Source organism: Schistocerca gregaria, chromosome 1 (assembly GCF_023897955.1).
Source record: "Schistocerca gregaria isolate iqSchGreg1 chromosome 1, iqSchGreg1.2, whole genome shotgun sequence".
NCBI classification, from domain to species: Eukaryota; Metazoa; Arthropoda; class Insecta; order Orthoptera; family Acrididae; genus Schistocerca; species Schistocerca gregaria.
Genome location: NC_064920.1, coordinates 497,395,739 through 497,409,328, shown reverse-complemented (window position 1 = coordinate 497,409,328; position 13,590 = coordinate 497,395,739). Strand labels below are relative to the sequence as shown.

The window sequence follows — 13,590 nt, the reverse complement described above, 5'->3', positions numbered from 1 at the left end:
ATTTTATTGTTTTCAGCACTGCTTGGTCAGAAGAAGTGTCATTTAATGCAGTGACAACTGAGATTTCACCCACATTGCTGTGTTTTACCAAAGAATTTCTTGAAAGGCAGTTATCATCCTTGTGTTTACATCTGCTTTTGTATATCACTAAGATGTTGCACTCTGTGCCTATCTCGTTCATCAATCCTATGGTTCCTTCAGACTAGGTAGGCAGCATAGAGATTGGTAGTCCATCACAGGTGTGAATGATTTGCCTAATAAATATAGTTGGAACTTGTTGATGGCCCAGACAACTGAAAGGCAATCTTTTTCAGTTGTAGAGTAGTTCATATTAGACTTGAAGAGTACTCTGGAAGCATAAGCTGTCACCTTTTCTGCACCTTCCTAAATTTGCATTACAGCAGCACTTATGCAATAAGTGCTAGTGTTGATGTGAAGTTCTGTGTTGGCATTCTCATCATACAAAGCTATGTAAGACAATTACAAAGCTTAAGGACAAGGGACACTCTTTCTTGCACCTCATTCTATGAAAACTTTGCATCTTCCCGCAGTAGTTCTTGCAAGCAACATGTCTTGGTACACAAGTCCTGTGTGGATCATCAGTAATACAAGCACATTTGAGAAAAGTTCTCACCGTGTACCAAGGAGTTGGAAAATTTGTGACTGTTCTTATTTTCTCTGGTTCCGGATGGACTCCATCACCATTAATTAAGTGCCCCAAGGTTTTAATTTCTTGGCTAATGGAAAGATACATTTTTGTATTCAGGTGGAGTCCTGCAGTTAGAACACATTTCAATACAATTGTCATGCTTAGACATTTTTCAGTTGTTTTCAAAAAATAACAATGCCATAGATACACCACCCATTTAAGGTTTTGGAGCACATTGTACACCATATGCAAGAAGCTGGCTGGAGTGCTACATGGTCAACCAGCATAATCTTGAACTCATAGAGGTTGTTGGGTGTTAAAAAGCCCTTTCCTGGCCAGCCTCACCAGCTTTGATTTGCCAGAAGCCTATCTGCATGTCCACCATTGAGAAATACCTTGCTTCTTCGAAGCAGTCTTGGGTGCCTTCAGTGTCCACAACGGGTAGACAGCTTTTTTCATAAGTGTGTTCAGTCATCAGTAGCCAATGCAGAAACATTATGTGCCATCTCTCTTCACAAGGGCCACAGGAGAGGACCAAGAACATTCTGAAGGTTCAGTGATGCTGCCTTGCAGCACTTCACTTCCTTCCCGAATTACATGTTCAACCTGCGACTCGTTACATGAATGTTGTCTATCTGATGGATAATCCCAAGTTTAGTACGGTCAGTGTGTACACGCCCCAGGACAACCAGGAAATCTAGAAAAAAACCTGGAAATTTTTTCATCTGGGAGAAAACTGAGAAAAATCCGGGAATTTTTTAGAATTTCAGGGATTTTTCATTGTCTTACTTTTGAGTTAAATTTTTATAATTTGGTAATAACTGATACTCTAACAAAGACTTTTACTTTAGCCCACTACCGTAGAATAATACTGTGGCAATAAAACTACGAAAAAGAAACACAAATGTAAAACTTACAACAAAGCACAGTGTGCACGAAAGTGTTTGCCGACAGCAAAGTGTGTCAAAGGCTTCAGGATGAAGACTATGCAGTACTTCATAACAACTGTTTTTGATGAGCGTTACATCACAAAAATTTAAATTTCTAACAGGTCGCTGGAAAATATTCCAAATGATGGTTTGAGAAGCGTTACTTTCAAAGTAAATTTCATTTTACACAAGATGAATTATATGACATGTGAGAATGTGTGATGAATTTATTAAATCACAGACTGATTGACTCTCATTCAAAACTTAACACTTTGAGGACCAGCCACTTAGATAATTTTGTGGCCAGAAGACAAGAAATTTATGTCATCATTGAAAATTTTACTGGCATGTTTGTCTTTGATATATCTTAAAAAACACAATATTATATGTGAAAGCTTAGCTTTTCTTGTATCTATATTGCATGTATATTAATTTAAACCATAATCTTTTCCTGTTTGTGTATCCACTCTACATAACAGTGATGTAGCTGTTGGCTGACTACATAACTGTGCTATGTTCTGAATATCTGCTTTTACGAGGGTCAGTCAAAAAGTAATGCCTCCTATTTTTTTTCTACGTTTAATTGTCAGGAAATTTAAATGCAATTACATAGGTTGAAAACCACAACATTGAGGATCATTTTGTCATTTTTCAATGTAATCTCCGCCCATCTCTACAGTTTTGGTCCATCTTTGAACAAGGGCATGTATCCCAGCACGGTAAAAATCACAGCTCTGCTTCCTAAGCCATTGACGCACAGATGTTTTGACGGCCTCCTCATCTTCAAAATGAATCCCACGATGAGCTTCTTTTAGTGGCCCGAACAGATGGAAGTCTGATGGTGCCAAGTCAGGGCTGTATGGGGGATGAGGCAAAACTTCCCATCCAATTTTGACAATCTCGTCAGAGGTGTGACGACTGGTGTGTGGTCTTGCATTGTCATGCAAAAGAAGAACATCTGCCATTGATTTTGTTGGGCGAACTCGCTGAAGACGTGCTTTAAGTTTTTTGAGGGTTGTGACGTATTGAACAGAATTTATTGTGCATCCCTGCTCCAAAAAATCAACCAGAATCACACCCTCTGTATCCCAGAAAACTGTTGCCATAACTTTCCCTGCCGATCGCACAGTTTTGAATTTTTTCTTCCTCGGCGAGCTTGTGTGACGCCACTCCATTGACTGCCTCTTTGATTCGGGTTCAAAAAAATGCACCCATGTTTCGTCCCCGGTCACAATTTTTTTCAGAAACTCATCTCCCTCCAAACGGAAGCGCTGCAAGTGTTGGGAGGCTATTGTTTTCCTTGCCTCTTTATTCTGATCGGTTAACATTCTTGTAACCCACCGTGCACAAACTTTTGAGTACCCCAATTGTTTGATAATCGTGATCACACTGCCTTTACTAAGAGAAATAATGCGACACACTTCATCTGCAGTCACCCGACGGTCACCACGAATGATGTCATCAACTTGCTGAATGTTGTGTGGAGTCACTGCACTCACCGGCCTGCCGCTCCGCTTTTCGTCAGTCAACGGTGTTTGCCCTTCAGCTTCCTTACAACGACGAACCCATCGTCTAACAGTGCTGACATCAACTGTCACAACACCATACACCTTCTTCAGTCTTTCATGAATGCGTATGGGCGTTTCACCTTCTGCATTCAAGAATTCAATCACACAACGCTGTCTCAAACGAACATCGATGTCGGCCATCTTAGAAACTTCTGCTGTGCTGCCACCTGTTGACGCAGAAAGTTACTACTGCAGTGGATTGCAGAAGAAGGTTTGAGGAATGGCGCCAAATTCAAATTTTTCACTTAACTTAATTTCTTTAAGTAGAAAAAAAATGAGAGGCATTACTTTTTGACCGACCCTCGTATTTGCTGTTGAGGTAACATGATGTGAGCTATGACTGGCTGACAAAACCACATTGCAGTCTGGAACTAAGTGCTTCAGAAATTAACGTGCTATGTTTGGTGGAATTCATATTTATACTTCCATAATTACGAAAATATGCAGCTTACATGTTGCTGCACATCAGAGATCTTTGCAAAATGTGCTATTTTTTGCTGAGTTTCGTTTCCTAAAGTGCTGGGAAGTGGTATATAAAAGCTTTACCACTCAAGAAAGTGGTAATTTTTACAGATCTGATGGATATTTTCATTCAGCAAAGTGTGAATTATTACAAGGGAAAAAGTGTATTTTTATCCAGGAAAAGTCTGGAATTTTTTTCTTTGTCTGCATATACACTCTGTATGGTGTTTTATGATTACCAGGGGCTGCTCAGAGTGTCCTGAAAATGTCTTAAAATTAAACCAAAAAGGCAGAGACAGACATTGTTCCTCAGTCAGGTCAGATCATATTGGTAGTTCGATAACATTTTCCTTCACTGTGTTGTCTGTAGTAGTATCTGAGCGTAATTCTTCGTCAGTGGCACTGAGCTACCCGTACTAGACTGGTGTGGCTGTTCCTATGCACATACATTTAGGAATGAGCTGTGGCTGCTTGTGATGGTGATTCTGCTTGACCACTTGCAGTGCTTATGGTTGTCGCTGGTATGTAGATTTACTTTGTAAGCTTGAAAAGCTTTTTCCAATTGACAAAAGCTTCACATTTAACTTAGCATCTAGACTGATGACTGGAACTCATCTTGATGATGGCGGGATAACAATGTCTTCAACAACAATAAACTGCTCAGAGAAATCATTGTTATGCATGCTTGTTTGAATATGTTTGTCTCTCTGGAGCTCTGATCTCCCACTGGCTATGGCTACTTGTGAAGCTTGCAAGAAGTCCTCTTTGACCTTAGGACTACATTCTGTTAAAATGACATATTCAAATTACTATCTTCTGTCATTGATGGTTATTCTTGCACCACTAGTTCCCAGGGAAATAAGGCCCTGTATTAACTGGTGTCTCAACCAGTTGTCCGTCAGTTACAATGTCAGTGAGATTTCTTGACATCTTAGTAACTGTTGTCCATGAAGGAGTTACATCTGTTAGGGGTATCATCCTCATAGATTCTTCTCGCTCAGTTTTCCTGAGTTCAGCAGCCAGGCTAGTGAATGGTGCTTCTGTACAGTGACGTAGAACAGCTACAACATGTTGGTACGTGACCCTGTTCAGGATAAAGCAATGGGTTGCATCCCTCAGGTCAACTATAATCATCTGCAGTTGACTGGCGTGAATAAGACTGTTGTGCTGATTGATATCTTGCAGTGTAATAGTCTTTGAAGACTCATTTTCTTACTCTGCAGTAGTGCCTATGTCCAGGATGTCCACAGTGTTCTCTGTTCTCCAAATGACTGTTGTTCTGTGGGATATTATACTTTTCAGTTGAGTTGGTTGTACCTACATTAGTTAAATGCTGGATTGCCATTTGATGGCTGTGGCATGAGATCAAGTCTGTCAAGTCCATTTTTCCTGGCACATTCGACTTATGTCAGAGATTGATGCTAAAGATTGATACATCATTTCCTAACATTCTATATTACCACCTGACATATGGGGTTAACATTCATGGCTGCTATAACTTATGTACTCGGGCTGACATTTCAAGCTGTCATAAACTGCTGTATCTCTTCTCTTACTTACCTGTTTTATGAGAGAGGCGGGTCATGATAGGCTTATACAACTGCCATAGGGACCACATTTAGGAGTTAGTTACATTTCTTTCACCCAAATCTTTTTGTGTTGCATTTCCTCAATACTCTGGCACCACTTGATGAATTCCTCTGTTGTTTTGAAATCCTTTACCAGAAGAGGTTGATACACATTCTTCTGTTACTCCTTTCATCAAGTGTGTGTGTTTGTCTGCTTCCATAATATTCATATTCATAATTTGGCATGGGCAACGGGTGCACTTTCCTTCGTGGTGCCAATTGAGGAGCTACTTGACTGAATAGTAGCGGCTCCAGTCAAAGAAAACCATCATAAGGACTGGGAGAGCGGTGTGCTGACCACATGTCCTTCCTATCCGTATCCTTAGCCAAGGATGACACAGCGGTCGGATGGTCCCAATGGGCCACTTGTGGCCTGAAGACGGAGTGCTTTTAATGTGGCATAGGGCCAAAACACCTGTATATAAAACTGTACACAAGGGTTGGCTGAAAAGTAATGCCTCCACCTTTTATGAACTCCTGCGCAGATGGTCGGTAAATGCGATTTAAGCAACCTGCGGTAATTGAATTCTTGACAGGAGAAGGTTGTTGCCCCAAAAGATATTCATCGGTGAATGAAAGTAGTTTAATGTGATTGTGTTGATGTGAGTACTGTGCATCTTCGTCCTTGTAACACGAGAGGAGTTCCTGGCAAATTTCAAGTCTGTGCGCTTTCATTTCAGGAGTCATCATCCGGGGTACCCATTGTGCACAGATCTTCTAATAGCCAAGAAAAGCAATAATGTAACCCACACATTCTTGTGAAAAGCCGATTGTGCTTGGAATTTTTTCTCCGAGTGATACAACGATCGTCCTGAATCAATCTGTCAACATTTTGCATGTGAAACTCGGTGGTTGCTGTCCAACTCTTTGTTTGTCATGCAGGTCAGATGTTCCCGCCTCAACATCTTTAAACTTATTCACCCAGCAATGCACAATACTCACATCAACACAATCACCATAAACTACTTTCATTGTCTGATGAATCTCCTTTGGAGTGACACCTTCTCCTGTCAAGAATTCAATGACTGCGCATTGCTTTAATCACATTAATTGTGCAGGGTTCCATACTTTATACTGTAACAACACAACCATTCAATGCTAAGGCTTCCCGCCAACTGGAGCTGTAGAGAAGGGACTATGGAACAACCCAGTATGAGGGGTGTTTGAAAAGTCCGTGCAAAAATAAAAACTGCTTAAGTGTATGGGGTAAACCTTTTTTATTTTTCATCATAGTCTCCTTTTAGACTTATACAATTCATCCAATGCTGTTCTAATTTTTTGATCCCTTCCGAATAATAGGAATTGTCCTTGTCTGCAAAATAGCTATTAGTTGCTGCAATCACCTCCTCGTTTGAATAAAATCTTTGTCCTGCCAGCCATTTCTTCAAACTGGAGAACAAATAGTAGTTCAAGGGAGCCAAGTCTGGAGAATAGGGAGGATGTGAAACGAGTTGGAATCCTATTTCCATTAATTTTGTGACCACAACTGGTGAGGTGTGTGTGCTGGTGCATTGTAGTGATGGAAAAAGGACTTTTTTGTGGTCCAGTTGCCAGCGTTTTTCTTGCAGCTTGGTTTTCAAATGGTCCAATAACAATGAATAGTATGCACCTGTAATAGTTTTACCTTTTTCCAGATAGTCGATGAGGATTATTGCTTGCAAATCCCAAAAGACAATTGCCATAACCTTTCCGGCCGAAGGACTGCTCTTCGACTTTTTTGGTGCAGATTCTTCTGTGGTAACTCATTGTTTAGATTGTAGTTTGATCTCAGGAGTATAGTAATGTATACATGTTTCATCCACAGTGACGAAACGACGCTTAAAGTCCTGCGGATTCTTCCTGAACACCTGCAAACCATCCTTGCAACACTTCATACGATTGCGTTTTTGGTCAAGCGTGAGCAGTCGCAGAACCCACCTTGCAGATAGCTTTCTCATGTCCAAATGTTTATGCAAAATATCATGTACCTGTTCATTCAAGATGCCCACAACACTAACAATCTCACGCACCTTAACTCTTCTGTCATCCATCACTATATCATGGATTTTATCAGGGCATCCAAAACATTCAGCATCACTTGTGCCCATATGGACACTCCGAAAATTTTGAAATCACTTATTAACTGTTATAATGGAAGGTGCAGAGTCACCATAATGTTTACCAAGCTTCTTTTTAGTCTCTTGAGGTGTTCTTCCTTTCATAAAGTAATGTTTAATCACCACACGAATTCTTCTTTGTCCTTTTTTTGACAATCACTTGATTTCCTTGATTCACACAAATGCCAAACACAAAGAAATAGACCAATATGGCTGAAACTTAGTGTGCATTCTTTCCAAAGAAGCTACTAACTAAATATGACCTCGATACGTGCCGGTGGTGCCATCTCTCGGACCTTGCATGGACTTTTCAAACACCCTTCGTACCTGTCACATACCAATGCTGCCAACTATTGAAGAGTTCTGAAGGTGGAGGCATTACTTTTCAGTCGACCCTCATAGTTTCCTCATAACATTGGGTTCTGTTCTTCAGTTTTTCTTCTGCTAAGTGGAATCTCTACTGATCGTCAACAAATGTTTTCTTCAGTTTGTCTGGAATTTGTCTTGACTATCAAGCTTCTCTCCATTGTTCTTGAATCACAGCATGGTTATGCCATGGAAGTAAAAGTACACATTTGCCAAACATCATGTTATCCCGACTGTTGTATTTGGCAACTCAGTCAAATCCTATCAGCCATCTCATTGGGTACTGACAAGTGTCTCTGGAAAAAACTGGTGGATGTCTGATGTGCAACTGACTTGCTGCTTGTTTGGAATCTGTTGGTCTCCTGAATATATGGACTTCGGGAACAATGGATGCTTGTATTCTGGTTCCTGTCTGTGTAGGTGACTTCTTTTACATTGCCTAATTGGAGCCACAGTTGATGTAAATGTTGAATACCAATCGTCTCCACCAAAAAATGTCATTTTGTAAACAAAGCAAATCCAAATCTAAAAGCAGGGTTGTCAGTGAAGCACAACCCTTAGCACTGAAAGCACATCTATTACAAACACCAGTGTACAGGTGGAACAGAACAGAACTGTCTTCTTGGACAGAGAGTGCTGCTGTTTATTCAGACATCGTATATTCCAGAATACAAAAACATTGCAAACATAAGAAAGTTTAAAACCTTTCAGAAATGGTACATAATAAATAACAAATATATGCAGGTGACTGGATTTGAACCAACAACATGCAATATGCCAGCCAGCAATGCTAACCGTACTTTGTGCTGGAGTATTTGCATGGCAATGTTCCTGCCTCTTAGTTGAATATTAATGTTTAGTCTTGTATGTAGTGATGTGTCTGGGCATAAAGTTGTGATCTGTGTGAGTAGGAAATTTTAAATTTTCTTCACTACAGTCACTGTAATTGTGCTTGAAGTAATAATTTTCAAATGTATGCGGGTTACTGTGGAGCAGCATCAAAATTTCATAAATGTTTAGAGAAGGAACTGTTAGTACTTTTAAACAGTAGATGAAAGGAATCTCTCTGTTGCGTGTACACATATCAGATGATTTTCTTCTAAGGAAAAAACTGAAATTTGTCATATCAAATGACAGTGTTAGACAGACATCAATATTCAGCAGAAATACACCTAGTCTGAGACATGTTGCATACTACTGACAGGCTGGCAGTGACTGTTCTTGAGTATAATGTTCTTGGTTTAATGTCCCCAGAAGATTATGCCATACTTAATAATTGATTTAAAGTAGCTTTGATACACTACTTTGTGATTTTGTGAGTGACACCACATAAAACACACACTGCCAGAGCTAGGCTATCCTATTTATTTGCTAAGAAGTATATATGTACCTTCCATTTAAAATTTTTCTTTGGATTTAGGCCTTAAAATCTCACATGATTTACTTCAATCAATTTCTAATAAATTGTGAGCTATTTTTATCTAATCATTTCTGGTGATTTAGTCCAAAACTATGTCACCTACCTGGGTCTTAATTACATTCAGTTTCAGTCCATTTTGATGAAACCAGTATTCCAGAGATTATAGAATATTTTGTACAGTATCTGGCTTTTTTCCTAGGACATTTAAAAAAAAATTAGGACTGAGGTGTCATCAGCAAATGAGACTAAATGACCAACATTGAACAGCAGATCATCTGTATGCAACAGAATCAGATACAGATCTAGTATCGAACTACGATGCGTTTTAAAAGATATCTCATGGTATTGATTGTAGCTACTCATGCACTGCATATTTCAGAACTTTTAGTCCCAATCCTTTTTTCAGTGGGCTAAAGAAAATGCACTCACAGAAAACACTATCTGGTAAAAGCGTGACCATAAGAAACAAACTGACAGTGTTAGACAGACATCATTATTCAGCAAGAACACACCTAATCTGAGATATGTTGCTTACTACTGCTGGTTGGGTAGTGGTTGTTCTTGAACATTTCTTGATGTATAGCAGTGGTCACTGCTGTGTTTCTATCTGCCTAGTATTCCAAAGTGAACCCTCTTTCACATCAAGTAAGAGAGTATGATTAACCACTGATAACTTTTTCTTTCTAGGTTTCAAGAACAATTGTTTATGCCACTTTTTCTATTTATCATTGTTATTGGTTAGTAACAATGCACTCTGGTTTCATCTCCATTACTTTCAGCCAGGAAGTGACACTGGAATTGACATGCTGATCTTTCAGTTGTTTGATTTTGTTTTACTTGCACATTCTGTAATTGCTTTCAGTAATTGAGTATGTAAATGAGATGAATAGGGATTTTTGACAGAAATACATAAATTTAGAAGTTATGTAGCAGCAAAGGACTCAAATGAAGTTGATAGGAAATAAAGAATAAAGTGTTCTCATTAGTAGTTACTAATAGTCAGCACTACCCAGTTCACACACTTTCACTTCAGTCCAGAAATTAATATTAATCCCTAGTTTTCTCTCGTAATTGTTATAGGTATTTACATTATTTATTCATTATATAGTGTTTAAATTTTCTGTTACAGGAATACATAGATCTGTCATCAATAATGATACGAGCCAAGCCATATCATGACAATGAAGAATTGCTCCCCATGTGTTACCGTTGCTCTACTTATAACCCACTGATGAACACATCTGGAAATTGTTGTACACAATGTAGGCAACCATTTGTGCATTCATATGTTTCCTTTGGTAAGCATATCAGAAAATGTGCTGCTATACATTTAGACAGGAATATTCATGCTAATTGTGTTTTACAATTTGTGCAGAAGTCTTACCACTTGTGGAATTTCAACTAGAGGATGGAATCACTGATGAAGAAGCTGTCCAATTGATAGAAGCTGGAAATCCATCAAGTACTACAAGTGATGGGTGGAAGCAAGGAGGAAGTGATCACTACCAAACATTACAGTTTGATGACTCTTCTACCAGTGTAACAGATCTGTTCACTGCAAATCTCATGAACTTTGAGGTAATTCTGCAGTGTGGAAGTATAGCTGGTAGCAGTCCAACACTTGGAGAGGGCTATTATTCGAGAAATTTACCTGAAAAAAAAGAACTTCTTTTTGCTTCTGGTTGTGAGATTTGTGTAATCTTGAAAAGGTTTCACAACTACTTCCATCTGTTTATTATAATGGTTTTCAATTTTGTTTTCCTTGATAAACTGGTAGCGCAAAAACATTTTAATTTTGATTCCAGATTCTCTCTACCTTTTTCTAACCTGTTTAATAAACAAACAAGGCATTTTGTGATCTGAATCTTTGATACCTTTACCCAAATCTGATTTTAAGTTTGTAATTTCACTCTTAAATTCCTTTTTAATGTGATTTTTCATTTTCACCTTTGAACCACTAATGCCACTTTTGCTACACATGTTCTCACTCATCTTAATGCAAAATGCAAAACTTGTTTTCCATTTTTGTAATTAAACTGTTGTTAATACTACCACTAAATCCGCCTTTCTCTTGTTTCCTGTACAACTTTACTTTTGCACCATATTTGTGTGTTGCTTTCTGCACTTTCATTACTGTTCTTATTACAGCATTCAGTAGATGAAGCTCTTGACATTTCACCAATTATTTGATTGTCAGTTACTCTGTCAGAAGAGGCTGTATCTATTTTGGATTTAAATCTACTGTCTTCACAAGGTTCAACTTTAAATAGTACTTTTTCTCCACTGATTTCTACCTCCTGTCAGTCTACATTGAGCACACTGTCCTTCACTGTTTTGTCACTTGATTTGAAAAGATAGTGAGCAACACTTAGAAACAGAAACACATTCAGTTTTCTTTCAAGTTGGCTGCTGCTGCTGCTGAGTCCAATCTATTCGGCTGGACCACTAACTCTGTATGTTGGTATCCAGCAGATCGTTTCATTAGCTGAAATGCCTTGAAGATTATGTCAATCTTCTTTCTTCTCATATTGAATAATCCTGTTTCAAAGATAGTGGCCCCTTTCTAATTTGTCATTAGTTGTCCTGCCATTTGGTGCCTTATCCAGGGTGTTTTGTCTGCTAGGCATTTGAACACTGCTGAATGTAATTTTATTTTGTCAGTTCACTTACCAAGTCACAGTTTATAGTTCAATACCTTCACAATCATTTGCTCACAACTTTTTTCTGCCTCTACCAGCAATAGTTTATGACAGTTTTTGTCACACATCTCGTTCTCAGTGCAGTCCTCTCATAAATTGTTCACAATCACTGATTTTTAAATTTCTCACTCTTAAGTAATTGCTACCAGTGCAAAGATGGGACTAGTCCTCACAGGGAAAGGCACTACGTGTAAGTAGACTTACTTGGTTGTCGTATCTTCTTCCATGGTTGTACAAAATAAATAAAAATAAAATAAAAGTTTGGATATTGTAACTATGTTCAACACAACAACTACAGCGCCACAGCTATTACACCCATTTATTTTCCTTCGGCATACCAGCAAGTGAGGACCAGTCTCTAACAGTGACTGTTGTAAAATCTGCTCCATCAGTTTTTATCCAAAACAATGTTATTAACCAGCCATGTACAATGCCCTTGTATCTTGACATCAGAAACAAACATCACATTCAGTTGTAGCTCATATAACTAGTTCCTTGCTGTTGTCATTACTAACTTCGTGTACAAAGAGAACTGCTCTACAGTTCACATAGCTCACTTTTAACACAATCTGATTGGTTGTCCACTAACCGAAGTCCAGTAATTAAGAACAGTGAGCAAATTAGTTTATTCAAAACATAGTCTGGAAAAAATACAACCCATCAATAGTTTATGCACATACTGTCACAAAGAAATCAGATGAACTATTGCATGGTATTATTGTGTAGATTCTAATGTGTAGACTTTTACAGCCAGTGTTTTCATTAGTTAAAACTTAAGGGGTGAGAGACCATGGTTGATCTGTAAAACTGAAACATGAAGAAGTTTTATAGATCGACCACAGCCTCTCAGCCCAGAAGTTTTAACTAATGATTGTGTAGATTGTCTAGCTGTATTGCTTACATACATAGATATTAATTGTATGAATATGGTGTACGTACTGTTATACAATTCATTCCAGAACAAGAACTGAGTGAGCATGAACTATCTTGGAAATGTTGACTGCAGGTTTATTAAGCACTGACTCACTGCTAATTCATCGCACAAAGCAACATAGAGATGTCAACAGGTTCCTTTCCAGGTGCAAACTCACACAAAGTAAAACACATGTTAGTACAAGATGTTATCATAATGAATGTGAAACTCAGACTAAGAATTTTGGGAGGGGGGGGGGGGGGCAGTATTTATAGATTGGCATACTGATTCATTGTGATCTCAGATACTACGTATTGGTTTATACAACAATAGGATGAAAATTGGTGAGTGTAGATGGTCTATTGTTTTCAATGATTTTCTTCAAAAAAATTGGGCAACAAAACTTTCACAAGTATAAAGGGCAGTCAAGTGAATATGAGGCAGACAGAAAAAGTAAGTAAACTGTTTATTATTTAAAAACCATAACTGTTAATACATTTACAGGGTTGCCACAGGTTCTGGAAATCAGGAAATTTCAAACATGTCAGTGAAAGTTGGGGGGGGGGGGGGGGGGGGACACCGGAAAAATCTTGTTTTTGTCTCAGTAGACGAAATGGTTTGTTCAGTGAGGTGTCAATGTACTGTAGCTGGCTGGGTGCATCTGAGTATGTTCACTGTTCCCTACTCCCCTCATTACTACTGCTCCTCCCCTTCCTACAACTTCCCTCAGCTTGCAGTCAGCACTTCTCATCGCTAGCCTAGTAGCTGCTGACGAGAGTCAGGGAGGCATGAGGAGTGGTTTGTTTGGATCTGATTCTCAGAGACTGTAGACGCAGCGGCCAGAGACTGCAGTCATGTGT

At 38.8% G+C, this 13,590-nt stretch overlaps 1 protein-coding gene across 2 annotated transcripts in view; it reads left to right on the top strand.

The window, feature by feature from the left end:
* Nucleotides 1-13,590, top strand: part of LOC126353939 (intraflagellar transport protein 122 homolog) — a 247,092-nt gene that overhangs the window by 177,444 nt on the left and 56,058 nt on the right. For both annotated transcript variants that reach the window (XR_007565246.1, XM_050003221.1), the window contains exons 21-22: nt 10,248-10,416; nt 10,494-10,696. Coding sequence is in view for 1 of the 2 variants with exons in the window: in XM_050003221.1 (XP_049859178.1) it covers nt 10,248-10,416; nt 10,494-10,696 (372 nt within the window). In the remaining variant the exon portion in view is untranslated. The remainder of the gene's footprint in view (nt 1-10,247; nt 10,417-10,493; nt 10,697-13,590) is intronic.